At 34.9% G+C, this 11,959-nt stretch overlaps 1 protein-coding gene across 1 annotated transcript; it reads right to left on the bottom strand.

Moving 5' to 3' along the window:
- Positions 1-270: 270 nt before the first annotated feature.
- On the bottom strand, positions 271-4,969 carry LOC113348286 (protein disulfide isomerase-like 1-6). The gene is made up of 12 exons (XM_026592000.1): positions 4,231-4,969; positions 3,985-4,114; positions 2,952-3,117; positions 2,635-2,753; positions 2,153-2,233; positions 1,942-2,031; positions 1,750-1,821; positions 1,601-1,669; positions 1,267-1,347; positions 1,030-1,164; positions 764-817; positions 271-684 (listed from the first exon to the last, which is right to left on the bottom strand). Exons 1-12 carry the CDS (start codon positions 4,767-4,769, stop codon positions 577-579), a joined length of 1,644 nt encoding a protein of 547 aa, XP_026447785.1. The 5' UTR covers positions 4,770-4,969; the 3' UTR covers positions 271-576.
- Between the last annotated feature and the right edge of the window lie 6,990 nt (positions 4,970-11,959).

Raw genomic sequence — 11,959 nt, 5'->3', positions numbered from 1 at the left:
CTCTAAAGAAATGCTGCATTTCTTTTAGAATGGCAGTTCTCACTGATGCTATTTACTGTTTCAGTGTTGTCTTAGGAAGTTTGCAGTGGAGGTTTATCAGCCCCTAGTATGAATCCCTATTTTTGGTTCCCAGCCTCCTGTCTGAAACTTCATATTACAGCAATGGATTTGACATCAAACCTTAACATACCAACAATTTGTATCCACCATTTATTGCAGGTGATCACAGAACAGCTCTGAAGAGTAAAATGGAAAGAAATAGAACATAAATTCACAGAGAAGCCAACAAATAACTCTTAATTAAGTATGGTAATCCACAAAGATTAGTAATTATCAAAATTTAAACCTGGTACAAAGTTACAATTGGAAGAACAAGACAGCTATAATAAGTGTCTGTAGACTATTCATACATACTGTTGGATAAAAAAAAAATTTATATTGTTCTTTTCTCTATCTTTGCAGAGGACATGAAAACCTTCCATGCTCTACTAACTCACTCAATGGTCATCAGAAATTTGACATATCCTCATAACTAGAGACGAATATATATTTACTGTGGTTTTTGTTCTCTCATTTTCATAGTTCGTCTTTCGCTGTAGCTTCCTGATTATGCTTTACTACTTTAGCGTTTTTGTTGATGAATATTGCCAAATCCTTCAAGCTTGACTTGGCAGATACTTTGATCTGTAATATGAATGGATTTTCAGAACTGGGAGTAACATTACAAGAAGATTTGAAGTGAACAATTTGAAACTAAACTTACCGGATTTGATTTGTCAGCAGATGGGTAAAACAAAAGCATTGGGTATTCGGTTATCTGCAAAACAACGAAAGAATAATAAGATCTTAGAAAGTACTTTTCTCGACTAATCACAGACATTCGTTCAGATTAATTACGAAAATTTTAGATGGTAATGCTAGCACAAGATCAAACTGAAGTATCAAAATCATGAATTTTTTTAACAAAAGTAAACTGAAAGGCTTATGAAACTTTTGTGATTAGATTTAGATAATAGTCAATGATAGTACCTGCAATTCTGGATGTTCATTTGTAGAGGCATCTATTCTTGCGATGATTAGATTATCAAATCCTTTAAAATGCTTGGCTAACTTCACTATTTTCTTGCTCATGTCTTCACAATCGATGCACCATGGTGCATATACCTTCAATAAGATGAAAAGCATTGATTCAGTTTTATTATAAACACTGGCGGACTAGCAAGAAATGCAGGACTGTGATGCTAATTGAAGAGCAAACGCACAAACCTCTAATAGAACATTCTGGGGACTGGTCAAAACCAAATTTTCAAAAGTCCTCCCTACTACAGTTATTACTGTTGCATTTTCCTGCAATTTATGTGCAGAGAACTATCTCAGTATAACCAGTTGGAAATAAACCGAAATCTGATAATGAGGTGGAAATCCGATCCTGGATAATAGAAAACATTGAAGTGGAAAGGCAGGATCTACAAAGTTTGACATTTAAAGAAACCAGAAAAAAATAGTGTTTTATGCAAGAAATGAGGGAAGTTTCAAGTGGTTGTGGAGAAAATTTGCTCACACTTAACTGTGTAGTTGCCGATTAATTTGGGATACTTACATTATTCGGTATTGGTTGTGACTTGAAGTATGTTGACAGGGTACCATGAAGAAGCCCATAGCAGAACTCCTACAAAATTTTATAAAAAGCCAGATCAGTTCTCCACATGACATTTCTTGGAGAGAGAAGCAAATCAGTATAGATGTTACCTCCAAACTGTGTGCTGTTGGATCTGATTCTAACAAGTATTTTGAATTTACTTTGTTATCAAAAGCAGTTACCTGTCAGGCACACACAGAAATATAACCAGCATCATTTAGTCGATCAAGCTGCAGCAGGTAATGGTAAATGAATTGGACCGGGTTGGACAGAAGGTATGAAAAACAGTCAAGAATACTCACAACGGCTTTTTTTGAATCTTCGTATCCAAACAAAGTCAAAAACGGTTTTGCTAGGTTATCATCTGTGATATCAACATACACGAACAATATCTGGAACCAAACAAGTAACATTAGAACTGTCGAAGCTTGTATCAGATAATACTAACCAATCCAATAACTTCAAAATGATTTAAACTACTAATGGATTATAAAAATGGCCCAACTATGTTACCTTAGATTTGAACTTTCTCGCAACATCTTGAAGAGGAGCCAAAAGGCTTTTGAAGTCATCAACATTCCCGAAGACAAAAACCTGGAAAAGTGTTTAAAGCCGAAGAGTCAAACATATGGCTAATCAACATAGCTCAATTTTAAGGTTATTGGGTTGAAAAAATCACACAAGGTGATAATTTGACTGATGAGTCCTGAATCCTGCAACACTGGTTTAACTAAGTGCATACTTTCCATGGTCAAAGGTAATTTGACCAGCGGCATACACTAGAATATATATTGCACCAGTCATGCAGATGATTCAGCTAAGTAGCACAATCTACCAGTACGTATTTTACCGTTCTTGGGTAGCATGAAACAGTTCATTGGGAGGGATAACCAACCCATACTAGATAGTTTTGCTTACTTAAAAGTTGAAAATGATGAAAGAGGAAAAAGAAATGAGTGTTCAAATAAACCAGACTTTGCAAGCGAGACACCAACCTGGAGTTTTACAGGGTTGGCGTAAACTCTGATGGAATTTTGTTCAGTGAGTGTAGTAACTAAAGGGAACTTGTTATACTCTAGAAACTGTAATATCTTTCCCATTGTTAAAGTGTCCTCTGCAAAGCAAGAAAATGGACCATCAATTTACAAAGATATGCATCTAATAATGCAAATTAGCCATTCAAGGTCATAACAAAAGTATATGCATCATATACAGATATAGATAAACAGAAAACCACATGTTTAATCATCTGAGCAGATTTAGTGTTTCACTAGCTGTTGTAAATAAGCTGTAAATGTAAATCAGGAATTACCAAATGCCACATGGGTTTCTGGCTCATTTTTGACGAGGCCAAGGAAATGACCCTTAGTTTTAGCACCCGGAAAGAGAGCTTCAGCAACTTCTGAGCTGCTAGTTTCAGCAAATTGGATCTCATTGTCAGCAACTGCTGCTTTTGCAAATTCTTCGTAGTCCTTTCCCTGCAAATACTTTTTAAAGTTAGTAGGAATTCAGTAGTATAGGATGAAACTACGGCATAAATTAGAATTTTCAGTCAGATGGTTTCTATTTTTACAAACAACCCACTCTGCAAGACTGAAATTAAACAAAGTCAATTGTCCTATCAAATCCGAAAAGCCCCGTAATGCTACGATAGAAAATCTAAAACTTCGCATGTTCTGACTTACAAGGATGCGAAGTCTTTATCAAAAAATTTCAGCTACCTATGTCTGATATCAACAACTTCAATCAGACACATCTTTTTATGCAGTGAAAACTAAATTAGATGCTGTGCTGAAGTTCCAAATAAATCATAGCAACTGAAAAAAGAGAATTAATATTAAAGGGGACAAGCAATATCCTTGATTGGACCTATCGTGAGTTTGCACCAAGTAAAAACATATTAGTACTAGAATTCCCCCAGAATGGTAGAAATCAATAGACGGGATTCAGAAGAATCAGAATCGTTCTCCATTTGAAACCGACAAAAGGATCATTCAGGAACAGAATTTACTTACAAACACAGATTGGCTACACATACTGAGGGGGGGAACAAACATAAAAGTTTCATCATAAAAACCAACCCAACGATAAAATTAACATCGACTTACAAAATCCATCATAAATTTTAGGTAATGGTCTAGTTTAAATTCTACAAAGAACAAAATCTTATTGTTGTCTGTGAGAGCTAAGTTTAACTAGTATGCCATACCCACTAAATTATCCCCAAGTAGTTAACAGTGGAAGCACAGTGAACTGATAACTTCACTTTCGCAACAACAAAGAATAAAGAAGGCTAAACAATCAAATGGTTATATTGAGTTTCAGTAAAATCCCAAATTCCATACCTCAAATTTCTCAAACAGACCAATAATAAACATCGGGTTTTTCGAAAGAAAATCTTCCGCCTCAGGTACCGAATTGAGTCTAATGATAGGCATACCAGTCTTTTTTCTTGCCCAGATCACTATCTCCTCTCTGTATGTGTAACAATCAATCCCATTAGCACAAATCAAATTTGCCAATACAGCTGCTCAAAAAGTAATCAATCACAACAACTAAATTACAATTTACAAAATGAACATATATCTTACGTCGAAAATCCACCAGTATAAGCCTGAGAGCTTCCATTGACAAACAAAAGCAAAGTTGGAAACCCACTAATTCCAAGAACAGAAGCAGCTTTTGGATGCCTCTCAGCATCAATCTTTGCCAACACAATTGGATTCCCCATTTTATTAAGAATATTTGCAGCTTCTGCAAATCTAGGCATTAATTCTGCACTTCTGAAACACCATGGAGCATAACCCAGAACCAAAACAAATTCATTTCCATCAAAGACGACTCTTTTATAGTTCTCCATATTCAATTCTGGAACAATTCTTTGTGCTTTAGTTAAAACCTCAGCTTCAGCTGATTTCACTTGAGAATCTTCTGCTGCTTCTTCTTCTTCTTCCAATGCTAATAATTCTTGGAAATCCTTAACATCATCTTCCTCATTGTTATTATTATCATCTGCAACTGATGATTCTGAAGCAATGATTGAAGTAATTAAACCCAGTAAGATCAAAAGGGTTAGAGAGAAAGTGATGATCTTGAAAGTGTGTTTTGATTTAGTCATTTTAGTGAACATTTAGTGGGTTGTTGTTGGATCTGATAAATCTTCAATACAGAAATCGCAAGAGATCTGAGCTCATGGAGGAAACCCCAGGAGAGTCTTAATGGAGGTTGGCTTTAGTGAGGGTTCAGCTTTAATCAAGGGGCTTAGTAATAAGTCAAAAAGGATATGAATTGATGCAAAATGTAAAACCAGACATTTGTTTTCCTTTTGGTGGTAAAAGCTAGACAGGCGAGTGTAAAATGAAAGTCAAGTCGGAAATGGACGAAAGGTGATCCCGTTCCCATCTGTTTAGCTACAGCAAAAGGACTCGTAGTTGTTGTGAGACAAGGTGCCAGTGGCTAAGCTTGTTCGATGGGTATCAGTTTACCGAGGAGAATACTAAAATTCATATAAGACAAGACAAATTAGAAAATCTTTCATCTTATATGGGTTTAGGTACCTCCCAATAATCTGGGACCCCTCATTGGCGATGTTGGTTTGGAAAAAAATATCCTCGCCTTCTGTTTTATGGGTCAAGATGTTCAGATTTGAATACTTTAGATTTACTAATACTTCAATTAGTTTTTGGAGTTTTAAAATTTCTGCATTTGGACTAGCATAAAAAACAAAGAAAGGAAATCCTACTTAGTAATGAGCATGACCCGAGTTGGTTCGTTTTTAACTCCATTGACTTGCAATCCAATGCACTATGAACTTTGAGTATGGAAGCCGCATCCAATCGAACATGCATCAAATTTGTATATGATAATTGCGCGGGTGCAGGGTTGGATGCGGATGAATCCAATGGATTTCTTTTATAATTAATGGATGGATGAAGACAAAACTAAGAAAAGTGGCTTGGATTCTAGGTATCGGAATACTATAATAAAGTGATGTTTTAAAACCACTGCTAAAAATAAAGTACAAAACTGCACTGATGCATTAACCTATACGAACCGAACAACGATGTTGTCTATGATTCAAAACACAAAACTAACTACATAATTTGCACAAACATGACCAAGATCAATGCACGACAAATAAAAATGACTACAATAACCACTACTAAATAAATAAGGTTTGTTGTAGCCACACAGATACATGAGAAGATGTCGAAAAAACTATAAATGCCAACAAATAAAATTAATTCAACGAGAAACAAAGACCAAATAAATTGAAAATATCTACAAAACCCCCGATTTATAAAAATGATGAAACCTTCCGATTTATGAACACTAAATACAAAAATACAACAACTTATAGCACTGACTTAATAACACAATATCATTCGTTGTTACGAAATGCATTTAATATCAAGTGTGATCTCTGCCTCTCGAGTTAATATCAAGTGTGATCTCTGCCTCTCAAGTTTTAACCCCGTCTAGAAACATACGAACACCCCCATGCCAGTATTCCAAATTTGGATTAGATAAAAGTAAATCTAAAAGGCACAGATGAATATATCTTCGAAAAATTCCAAACATACCCATGAACAACAGATTTTTAAGCTTGTACCCCCATGCAGCAAAACGTCGGATGGGTTAAGTCGAACCATTGGATTCGGTGACAAATATGTTCACCCATAATGTTAAGGAGTAATTGTATGTGGGATCGAGAAATACTCTCTTAGATATATTTTGGGGGTGTTTGTTTGATTCCTCTTGATGATATCGTGTATATATTTTGTGCCGCTAGTTTTAGAACATTACTCAAATGCTCAACTTAATTATTCATCTGATAAAAAATCACCATCTGCAATGTCTAATAAATTCTATATGTGTAACAAAAGTACGAGAAGAATTGTGAAGTAAATGACACACCAATTTGTTATCTAGGATCAACAAAGTTCATACGTAGTTTATACGACCAATATGAACCTTTACAAATGACTACCCTCGTTTCACCATCCTCAACAATCTTCTTAGATGAGCAACGTAAAATGCCTTGTTCATGTCACTTACAACGACCGTGAACTCAACCTTTCATTTTTATCGAGAATATTTCATCCATCATTTTTTAAGGGGTCTTTAAAGTTTTTTCCTTTGTTTTTCATATTCCCCAAGGAGGATTTATCAATTGTTTCCATGCTAGTTTGCTCCCAGAAAATGCATCTTAAATCCATTCAAGAGTCTTCATGTTTGTCAATCACCTAAAGAGATTTCGTATTTTCATTCGATCATTAATTGGGTTATTGTTATCCGTTAGCATTAACTAGGGTTTGCATAATAGGTTCAACGTATCAACCTTAAACCTATTCTACCTAGTGAATCAAAACCACATGAAAACTAGGGTTTCCCCAAAAGGTTGGTAGAACCCTAAGATTGGACACATCTGAAAATGAGAGGATATTAAGTACACCAAAAACTTTTCATTTGGAAACCTGTATGGAAAAACTTTTCATAATCGGTAGCACAGATCAACAGTAAAGATCCGGTACCTGATATGTAGACGAGTTCTACTTGAACGATTTCAAAAATAAATATAAGAACTGAATTGTTGTAAGAACTGAATTCCAATAAAAACAAGTCTTGTAATCTATATTTTACGATGCAAATTCTCAAGAATAAGTGTAGGTTCTACAAGGGGCTTAGTAATAAGTCAAAAAGGATATGAATTGAGACAAAATGTAAAACCAGACATTTGTTTTCTTTTTGGTGGTAAAAGCCAGACATGTGAGCGTAAAATGAAAGTCAAGTCGGAAATGGACGAAAGGTGACCATGTTCCCATCTGTTTAGCTACAGCAAAAGGACTCGTAATTGTTGTTAGACAAGGTGCCAGTGTCTAAGCTTGTTTGATCATGGCAGGTGATGGGTATCATTTTACCGAGGAGAATACTAAAATTCATATAAGACAAGACAAACTATAAAGTCTTTCATCTTATATGGGTTTAGGTACCTCCCAATAATCTGGCACCCCTCGTTAGCGATGTTGGTTTGGAAAAAAATCTCTTTGCCTTCTGTTTTATGAGTCAAGATGTTCATATTTGAATATTTTAGATTTACTAATACTTCAATTAGTTTTTGGAGTTTTAAAATTTCTGCATTTGGGCTAGCATAAAAAAAAAAGAATGGAAATCCTACTTAGTAATGAGCATGACCCGAGTTGGTTCGTTTTTAGCTTCATTAAATTGCAATCCAATGCACTATGGACTTTGAGTATGGAATCCGCATCCAATCGAACATGCATCAAGTTTGTATATGATAATTGCGCGGGTGCAGGTTTGGATGCGGATGAATCCAATGGATTTCTTTTATAATTAATGGATGGATGAAGACAAAACTAAGAAAAGTGGCTTGGATTCAAGGTATCGGAAGACTATAATAAAGTGATGTTTTAAAACCACTGCTAAAAATAAAGTACAAAACTGCACTGATGCATTAACCTATACGAACCGAACAACGATGTTGTCTATGATTCAAAACACAAAACTAACTACATAATTTGCACAAACATGACCAAGATCAATGCACAACAAATAAAAATGACTACAGTAACCACTACTAAATAAATAAAGTTTGTTGTAGCCACACAAATACATGAGAAGATGTCGAAAAAACTATAAATGCCAACAAATAAAATTAATTCAACGAGAAACAAAGACCAAATAAATTGAAAATATCTACAAAACCCCCGATTTATAAAAATGATGAAACCTTCCGATTTATGAACACTAAATACAAAAATACAACAACTTATAACGCTGAGTTAATAACACAATATCATTCATTATTACGAAATGCATTTAATATCAAGTGTGATCTCTGCCTCTCAAGTTTATACCAAGTGTGATCTCTGCCTCTCAAGTTTTAACCCCGTCTAGAAACATAGGAACACCCCCATGCCAGTATTCCAAATTTGGATTAGATAAAAGTAAATCTAAAAGGCACAGATGAATATATCTTCGAAAATTCCAAACATACCCATGAACAACAGATTTTTAAGCTTGTACCCCCATGCAGCAAAACGTCTGATGGGTTAAGTCGAACCATTGGATTCGGTGACAAATATGTTCACCCATAAGGTTAAGGAGTAACTGTATTTGGGATCGAGAAATACTCTCTTAGATATATTTTGGGGGTGTTTGTTTGATTCCTCTTGATGATATCGTGTATATATTTTGTGCCGCTAGTTTTAGAACATTACTCAAATGCTCAACTTAATTATTCATCTGATAAAAAATCACCATTTGCAATGTCTAATCAATTCTGCATGTGTAACAGAAGTACGAGAAGAATTGTGAAGTAAATGACACACCAATTTGTTATCTAGGATCAACAAAGTTCATAGGTGGTTTATACGACCCATATGAACCTTTACAAACGACTACCCTCGTTTCACCATCCTCAACAATCTTCTTAGATGAGCAACGTAAAATGCCTTGTTCATGTCACTTACAACCACCGTGAACTCAACCTTTCATTTTATTGAGAAGATTTCATCCATCATTTTTTTAAGGGGTCTTTAATGTTTTTTCTTTTCTTTTTCATATTCCCCAAGGAGGATTTATCAATTGTTTCCATGCTAGTTTGCTCCCAGAAATGCATCTTAAATTCATTCAAGAGTCTTCATGTATGTCAATCACCTAAAGAGATTTCGTCTTTTCATTCGATCATTAATTCGGTTAGCATTAACTAGGGTTTGCATAATAGGTTCAACGTATCAACCTTAAACCTATTCTACCTAGTGAATCAAAACCACATGGAAACTAGGGTTTCCCCAAAAGGTTGGTAGAACCCTAAGATTGGACACATCTGAAAATGAGAGGATATTAAGTACATCAAAAACTTTTCATTTGGAGACCAATATGGAAAAAAATTTCATAATCGGTAGCACAGATCAACAGTAAAGATCCGGTACCTGATATGTAGACGAGTTCTACTTGAGCGATCTCAAAAATAAATATAAGAACTGAATTGTTATAAGAACCGAATTCCAATAAAAACAAGTCTTGTAATCTATATTTTACGATGCAAATTCTCAAGAATAAGTGTAGGTTCAACAAGGCGCTTAGTAATAAGTCAAAAAGGATATGAATTGAGACAAAATGTAAAACCAGACATTTGTTTTCTTTTTGGTGGTAAAATCCAGACATGCGAGCGTAAAATGAAAGTCAAGTCGGAAATGGACGAAAGGTGATCCCGTTCCCATCTGTTTAGCTACAGCAAAAGGACTCGTAATTGTTGTTAGACAAGGTGCCAGTGGCTAAGATTGTTCGAGCATGGCAGGTGATGGGTATCAGTTTACCGAGGAGAATACTAAAATTCATATAAGACAAGACAAACTAGAAAGTCTTTCATCTTATATGGGTTTAGGTACCTCCCAATAATCTGGCACCCCTCGTTAGCGATGTTGGTTTGGAAAAAAATCACTTCTCCTTCTATTTTATGGGTCAAGATGTTCATATTTGAATACTTTAGATTTACTAATACTTCAATTAGTTTTTGGAGTTTTAAAATTTCTGCATTTGGGCTAGCATAAAAAACAAAGAATGGAAATCCTACTTAGTAATGAGCATGACCCGAGTTGGTTCGTTTTTAGCTCTATTAACTTGCAATCCAATGCACTATGGACTTTGAGTATGGAATCCGCATCCAATCGAACATGCATCAAATTTGTATCTGATAGTTACGCGGGTGCAGGGTTGGATGCAGATGAATCCAATGGATTTATTTTATAATTAATGGATGGATGAAGACAAAACTAAGAAAAGTGGCTTGGATTCTAGGTCTCGGAAGACTATAATAAAGTGATGTTTTAAAACCACTGCTAAAAATAAAGTACAAAACTGCACTGATGCATTAACCTATACGAACCGAACAACGATGTTGTCTATGATTCAAAACACAAAACTAACTACATAATTTGCACAAACATGACCAAGATCAAAGCACAAGAAATAAAAATGACTACAATAACCACTACTAAATAAATAAAGTTTGTTGTAGCCACACAGATACATGAGAAGATGTCTAAAAAACTATAAATGCCAACAAATAAAATTAACTCAACGAGAAACAAAGACCAAATAAATTGAAAATATCTACAAAACCCCCGATTTATAAAAATGATGAAACTTTCCGATTTATGAACACTAAATACAAAAACACAACAACTTATAACACTGAGTTAATAACACAATATCATTCGTTGTTTCGAAATGCATTTAATATCAAGTGTGATCTTTGCCTCTCAAGTTAATATCAAGTGTGATCTCTGCCTCTCAAGTTTTAACCCCGTCTAGAAACATACGAACACCTCCATGCCAGTATTCCAAATTTAGATTAGATAAAAGTAAATCTAAAAGGCACCGATGAATATATCTTCGAAAAATTCCAAACATACCCGTGAACAACATATTTTTAAGCTTGTACCCCCATGCAGCAAAAAGTCGGATGGGTTAAGTCGAGCCATTGGATTCGGTGACAAATATGTTCACCCATAATGTTAAGGGGTAACTGTATTTGGGATCGAGAAATACTCTCTTAGATATATTTTGGGGGTGTTTTTTTAATTCCTCTTGATGATATCGTGTATATATTTTGTGCCGCTAGTTTTAGAACATTACTCAAATGTTCAACTTAATTATTCATCTGATCAAAAATCACCATATGCAATGTCTAATCAATTCTACATGTGTAACAGAAGTACGAGAAGAATTGTGAAGTAAATGACACACCAACTTGTTATCTAGGATAAACAAAGTTCATTCGTAGTTTATACGACCAATATGAACCTTTACTAACGACTACCCCTGTTTCACCATCCTCAACAATCTTCTTAGATGAGCAATGTAAAATGCCTTGTTCATGTCACTTACAACGACCGTGAACTCAACCTTTCATTTTTATTGAGAATATTTCATCCATCATTTTTTAAGGGGTCTTTAAAGTTTTTTCTTGTTTTTCATATTCCCCAAGGAGGATTTATCAATTGTTTCCATGCTAGTTTGCTCCCAGAAAATGCATCTTAAATCCATTCAAGAGTCTTCATGTTTGTCAATCACCTAAAGAGATTTCGTCTTTTCATTCGATCATTAATTGGGTTATTGGTATCGGTTAGAATTAACTAGGGTTTGCATAATAGGTTCAACGTATCAACCTTAAACCTATTCTACCTAGTGAATCAAAACCACATGGAAACTAGAGTTTCCCCAAAAGGTTGGTAGAACCCTAAGATTGGACACATCTGAAAATGAGAGGATATTAAGTACACCAAAAACTTT

The sequence above is a fragment of the Papaver somniferum genome, chromosome 2 (assembly GCF_003573695.1).
Source record: "Papaver somniferum cultivar HN1 chromosome 2, ASM357369v1, whole genome shotgun sequence".
Taxonomy (NCBI): domain Eukaryota; kingdom Viridiplantae; phylum Streptophyta; class Magnoliopsida; order Ranunculales; family Papaveraceae; genus Papaver; species Papaver somniferum.
The sequence above is the reverse complement of the archived record's forward strand: the minus strand, read 5'-3'. Positions and strand labels throughout refer to the sequence as shown.